At 29.0% G+C, this 7,318-nt stretch overlaps 1 protein-coding gene across 1 annotated transcript in view; it reads left to right on the top strand.

The window, feature by feature from the left end:
- LOC117173948 (eIF-2-alpha kinase GCN2) overlaps positions 1-6,766 on the top strand; it is a 94,996-nt gene extending 88,230 nt beyond the window's left edge. The window contains exons 12-13 of the mRNA XM_033362595.1: positions 5,968-6,089; positions 6,258-6,766. Coding sequence (XP_033218486.1) covers positions 5,968-6,089; positions 6,258-6,384 — 249 coding nt within the window. The 3' untranslated portion in view covers positions 6,385-6,766. The remainder of the gene's footprint in view (positions 1-5,967; positions 6,090-6,257) is intronic.
- Positions 6,767-7,318: the final 552 nt, after the last annotated feature.

Raw genomic sequence — 7,318 nt, forward strand, 5'->3', positions numbered from 1 at the left:
ATTTAATTCTAATTTAGTTTATGATAACTTTATATTCAAATAACATTTTTCATTATAATTTATATCATAATATTATTAAACTTAATGATTTCACAATATATCAATTAATTTAATATTCTGTTATATTATTTGAAAAAATTAGATTTTAACATAAACTTTAAATTATTATTCCTGTAGCATTGAATAAACCACATTCTGGTGAAAAGTATCTTCAGTAATTTAATGTAACGATTGAAAAATTAAGAGAAACAAATTTAAATATTAGTACATAATAATAATTCAATTAAAATAACAGCTGCTATTGAAAGTGAAAATAAAGACACAAAACGCAAATAATTATAGAGAATCGATAAAAGTAGAAATCTAGTTTTTTATTTCGAGTGATTTTATACGTTGAAGAAAGATATCGCCAGTCGCCATAAAATATGTGATTAACCTGAACATTGTAAGATTCAGCGCCCATGCGCTACTAATGGAGGTTACGAGTTTATATATATATTGGATTGTGGCTGATCAAAAAATGTCTGTGTTCCAAGAGAAATTTTAAAATTTGTGAGAACAATTCTTTAAGAATTTATCTTACAATTCTTTAAGAATTTATCTTACGAAGAGGAGCAGGATTAAAATTAAATTCGGACAATTTCGAATAAAAATTAAATATACTACAATTTAATATGCATCTAAAATGATTCATTATTATATTATACTATTATATTTACCATTAACTTCAGAATTAACGAAATTCGCCACACCTAAGAGCAAGATACTGATGACGATCTTCATTACGTGTACACTGAGTGTAATTATAATAAACAGGTTGCAAGATATTTCGCTATATGTAGTCTTCGCTATCTTATGAATTAGAGTAATGTTCAATTTAGAATATTTGTATTTCATTAAGTAACTTTTATTTCGCAAATGAAAGATCAACAGGTTACATCATCATTTACGATCTTAACAGAATAAGAAATAACCATACGCTGTGTCTGCAGTATCCTGGACGAGTTAAAACTGAGCAATTATTATTATATTTCAAATTCAATTTTGGAGAATGCAGAAAAGGATTTTTCTAGTCATCATTAGCTGTGATTTGCTTTTAATTTGTTAACCTTGACAGAATCATCGATATTAATCATTTTTACAGTTTTACGAATATATCTTCATAAAGATAAAGATAAAGATCAGATAAGAATCTGTTCTAAAACTGACGTGCAATTAGACTTATACTCACCAAATATGTATTTCGATTTAAATAATAAGACGCAAATCCAATTAAAGTGGCTGTTGATATTCAGACACAGCACGATTTGAGGTTAAGAAACAAAAATTGAGATTTCGACGTTTTTAGTCGTATCTCGAGAACCCATGCAGATCTATTAAGTTTTATTCCCTTAAATTAAAGTTAATACTTCAAAGAGTGTGTGATGTGAATTTGAGATTTTTTTACAACTTTCCTAGGTCATGCCACAAGTTGAAATAAAGGTACAAAATTCGAGAAATTGTACAATAGGTAATTTTTTCAAACCCTTGAAATGTTTTAAAATCATTTGAAATCTGTGAAACCTCTCGTAATGCTTTGGAATTGTTTGAAACACCTTAAAAGTTTTGTAATCCTTTGAAATCTTTTGAAATGCCAAACAATCTCATGAAATCCATAAACAGGTTTGGAAACCATATTAAATTCCGTAAAAATTTGGTCATTCTTTAAATACTTTGTGGTCCTTTCAAATATCTTAAAATCCCTGAAATTCGATTTAAATCCTTTGAAATCTCGTTTACATACAAAGAAATTTACGAGATTAATTCATCAAAAAACTTATTTACTGTCTTCTAAAAATAATATCCCTGCATACAAAATGTATATAAAATGCATATAAAATATGCTTTTAATTTTATTTTTTATTTCCCAGTTGATTTGTACAAGAATTTGTGTTAAGCGCTAAAAAAGCTTTTTTAATAAGGTTGTAGTTATTTATTTCTTGCAACACATATTTTACATAACACGAACACCTTATCACTGATAATAATTTTGCATGAAATTCAGTTGTATTATCTAAGACTTAAAGCAAATAATAGATTAAAAAAGGTTGCAGGGTAAATGTAATTACGGTAAATGACAGCTTAATAAACATGTGGTTGGGCCTTTCAACATTAGGTCGATCCTTCTGTTGCGACATCAAACTTACTGCAGGTTCTATAAATTCAAAAATAAATTAAAATGATCAAACATTTTCAGCGAAAAACTGAACAAGGCTTCAGAATTAAATGCGAAACTTTCGAAATTTAGCATTTAGTCAGAATTATTAAAATTTTCCTAAACGTTTGAAAAAATATGTATTTTTAAAGAAAGGCGTAACTGAGTTACATATCGACCCGCTAAAATACTGTTGACGCAGAAATTTGAATTTTTCACATAATTGACTCATTTCATATGGTTTTCAAAGACAAAATATGAGACGCATATTATTATTATATTAGCGAACATTTTCTTTAAAAAATCGTATCTTGGGAACAAATAGACATCATTTAATTTTCTTTGTGGCAGTTTGTAGTAAAATATGCACTTTTTTAAATTCCTTAAAGAAACTTGACATTTTTTAAATTACCATAATGGCCTACATTTTTCGAATAAACTCGACAGTTAATCATAATTCATAGAAAATCGAAAATGTAAAATTCCCACAAAAAGTTTCAATTTAATATATTTTATATTTGTTAGGATCCTATTTTATATCGTGCATAAATTTAAATTTAAAAGAGCTCTTCAAAATTTTAAACTATCTTCACGTATAGTTTTTACCAGTGAAATAAAACATTATTTTTACCAATAAAAAAGGAATTTAATTTGTTATAATTCTTTCTGGGAATTCGAAAGTTTGGTAATTTGGAATTTCGGAAATTTACATACTAATGTCGAGAATTTCTTATTATATCAATTAAGTTAATTAACATGTTCGCTAGTTTTATTTTTGTTAATTACAAAATTTTTTGAGTTTTAATTTTTTAAACATTTTCTCTTTTTGTAATTAGATTTTAATTATTTTTAAATATTCGATAAATTTAAGTAAATTTGAGTTGCTTTTATGAAATTTTCATGGCATCACAACATTGCATCTGAAAATTTTGAAAGTTGTGACAAAAAAGTGTTATATTTCGAGTAACGGAAGTTTTCTGCCATTACCAGGGGTGTTAGTTGAAATTTGCCGGTTTTTTCAATAAACAAAACACTTAATCCTCAAGGGTATCTCAAAAATTTTTTATTAAAAGTATTGACCATTGGATTCTACACATTTTGTCCATCTTTCAGGCAAATCATGGATACCAGTCCAAAAAAAAGCTTTTTCTCTTTCGAGGCAAACCATTCGACGAGCCATTTTTCGACTTCTTCCAAATTGGCGAAGCGCTGCTCTGCGAGGGAGTATCTCATCGATGCGAAAATGTGATTGTCGGACAGAGCGAGGTCTGGAGAGTACGGCGGGTTCGATAATATTTTCCAATTCAATGCTTTTAATGTGTTCTTCACCACTTTAGCGGTATGAGACGGTGCGTTGTCATGTTGGATAACTTTGCCATGTCTTCAGGCCCATTCCGGCTGTTTTTCGATCAACGCATGATTCAAATTGATAATTTTTTGTCGGTAGCGATCCGTAGTCACCGTTTCACCAGGTTTTAATAACTCGAAGTACACCACACCACACTGGTTCCATCAAACACAGAGCATTGTCTTACGGTCAAAGCGATTTGGCCTTGGAGTCGATATGCCGACCTCACCAGGTGACAGCCATGATTTTTTCCGCTTCGGGTTCTCGAAATAAATCCATTTTTCGTCCCCCGTGACAATTCGATGCAGAAAAGATTTCCTTTCGAACCATCCAAGCAGCATTGCACAAATGGTTTTTCGATTTTCCATTTGTCTATCGTTCAGTTGGTGTGGTACCCATTTTCATACCCATGGCTTTTAAACGTTGGCAAATTGCTCCTCGGGTTACATTTTTTGTTTGTGCCAATTGTTGTTGCGATTGGGTTGGGTCTTCATCCAATAACGCCTGCAATTCCTCGTCTTCGAACTTTTTCGCTGCACCAGGAGGTTCATTGTCTGATAAATCGAAATCTCCACTTTTAAATTGACGAAACCATGTCTTACATGTTCTAATCACTGGAGCATGTTCACCATAAGTTTCTACCAGCAATCGATGAGCTTGAACTGCTTTTTTCTTTTGATGAAATAAGAAAAGCAACGAATGCCGCAAATGCGATTTACTTGGAACGAAACTCGACATATTCACTCAGGTAAACAACTACGATGCTATTATTTTGGCAGAATGGAATTGTGTAATTTTGAAGGTTATTGTCCATAGAAAAATATGACATAGATGCCAAATCATAGAAATGTATACATATCTCTAGCGACATCTATGAGTAAAACCGGCAACCTTCAACTAACACCCCTGGTGTATGTAACAGAAAATCAAGAAATTTTTTGAATGTAGAGAATTTAGATTTTAAATAAAAACATTCGTGAAATTATGATGTTTACTTTTCTATTTTCATTAATTTTACTTTTTTTACTAATTATCCTTCTTTGTGTATTTTCTTTTTCGCGTACACGGTTACTTTTGTTGCGTGAAGTAAGAAGTAAAATTATTCTGAAGAGAACAGCATTAATCATAATATCATCAATTTTTCAATTTAAAATCTAAAATGACCAAGTTACAACTTTTTAAAGTAAATTTTTGTTAAATTTTTCAGAATTAATCTAAACATTCAAGTATCCCTAAGTTTATGGGAAAAATTTTTTTAGTGAAAAACAAAAAATAAATGTCTCATATTTTGCCCTGAAAAACAATATATTTCAACCCATTTTTTTGTGACATCGCCAGGGTCAGACTGCCCTATTTCATAAATGAAATAAGTCAATTACAGCTTGAAAAGTAGGAATATTTATCATTTTTATAATATAATTCATGTTTTCAGAGTTTTAAAAGATTTCAAATGATTGCAAAGGTTATTTTGGATTTTCAACTGGTTCCAACAAATTTAAACGGATATCAAAGATTTTCATCAAAAAAAGGCACGGGATGTTAAATACTTCTTAGAGATTTTGCGGGTCTTTCAACAGTTTCAAGAGTTTTTAGAATTTTTTTTAGGATTTGAAAGGTTTCAATAGATGTCAAATGCAATTTTATGATTTCAAGTGATTTTATAGGGACTTCGAAGATTTTTATTATAAATAAATCCTTGGTATTAATTAATAATTTTTTTTTCATTTGGGTCCGGTTATTTGGAAAATTTATCTGGAAAAACTTAAAAAGTCAGAGAGTAACCTTGTTTATATTTGAACTCTCTAATTAATAAAAATATTATTTTCCATTAAATAATTTTTTAAAGATTTGTGTGGAGGTCTCATATTTTGCCTGGGAAAATAGTTTACTTCAGCCCCAAAACATCCCGTGACACCACCAGGAGCATACGTCCAATTTCATATGAAATCGGTCAGTTACAGCTTTAAAAATTTCAATATTTGGGATTTTTATAATATAATTCATGTTTACTGGATTTTAAAAGATTCCGCATGCATTTCAGAGGATTTCGTAGGATTTTTCAGGTTTTAAGGAATTTTAAAAGATTTTAATAAATTTCGCAATATTGAAGAGATTTCATAGGATTTCCAAGGATTTGAAAACATTTAAATGGGTTTCATAGGACTTAAGAGGCTTTTAGGTATTTCAAAAAAATTGTAAGGGATCTTGGAGATTTTACGGGAGTACAAGAAATGGCAGATTCCATCAAGTTTTTGATTCCAAAAAATCGAAACAGATATCAGATTTCAAAAAAATTTCACGGAATTTTAAAGACTTAGAGATTTTCTAGAAGTTTCGAGCGCTCTTAAAGAATTTCGTAGGATTAATAGTTTTATTTATTTATAATTCAATGAATTATTATTTTTATTGAAATATTTTTTTAAAGGTTCGTGTGGAGGTATTTGCTGTATTTCTTGAACTGGCTGTGCTTCGATCGATTACTAATTTCCTGGATGTAGATGAAGAAGAGAACATGTTCGAGAAAAGTATTCAAGTAGTTATAGATATGTGAGTATAAATTCACAAATTATAAAAATATTAATCATTATATTTGAAATAAAATAAAATTCTTTGATCTCAATTGACAAATTGATCAAGAATCTGGAATTCTTTTTAGTTCTTACTCGGCGAATTGTTCAAATTGTAAAAAAAAATATATATAAATAATGATTTCAGGTTTCCTCGACACAAAGAACACATAAAGCTTATTTGCGAGGAAATTCAGGAAGTACGAAATGAAAAAAATCGTCCTGCGATCGTTCTTTACAGTTTGACAGAACGACGTTTTATGACTTTAATTTAATAACTGATATATAATAATAAATTATTATTATAGAGTCAGCAAGAAGAGAATTACAACAAATGTACAAAGTAGAGAAATAACATCTATTTTTATGAATTTTGAAGAATATTGTCTTCAGCACTTGTTTCTGTTATCATTTCTCTCAAACTGTTTCTTTGTGCGGAAGAGATAAGAAGACTGATTTTTTCAAACTAATCTATTTTATTGTATAAATGCAGATTTATTAATTGGCACGAAATCATTGTACAGTCATCGCAGAAACACTGGAAAATCAGAATACGCTGCTCAAAGTGAATTTTTATTGTTAATTTTTCAATCTGCGGAATGAATTTCTTGTTTGGACCAAATGCGTTACTTTTGATAAACGTATTTTTTATAAGTACTTGATTGTTTTACTCATATGGCTTCTTTTCCTTATCCTGAGCATATCATTTATTGAAATCTTTAAATATAGCCGTTTGAAATTAACGGATATTTGAAAATGCTAAAACATTTTCTTAAATTAAAATAAAGAAAGAAAAGTCCTCTCGCCAAGCGTGGAGAAAAATGATATTTGTCAAAATATTTGATTTCATTTTTTTCTGTTTTGTAATTTCTAAATTTCAGATCAATAATGCAATGAAACTGATCTTTTTTATTTAAGATAATACATGCTTTGCAGGGTGAAAACTCATTTTCAAAATTCCCTGATTTTTCTTTGTCCCGTTTTTTATTTTCCCTAGCCATTAAAATTTAAATACCAGCATTTTAATCTTGTAATATTTTTACCAGAGGATCTTTTATGAACGAATAAAAATAATATTTTAATAAGAAATTTTAAATTTTCAAATTTATTTATTAAAAAAACTGACTTTTCGAACATAAAACTGGACTTTTTAACGAAATACTTGAATTTTCAACAACAAAATGTCATAATTGAGATTTAAAGAAAATG

This window comes from Belonocnema kinseyi, chromosome 5, assembly GCF_010883055.1.
Source record: "Belonocnema kinseyi isolate 2016_QV_RU_SX_M_011 chromosome 5, B_treatae_v1, whole genome shotgun sequence".
NCBI lineage: Eukaryota > Metazoa > Arthropoda > Insecta > Hymenoptera > Cynipidae > Belonocnema > Belonocnema kinseyi.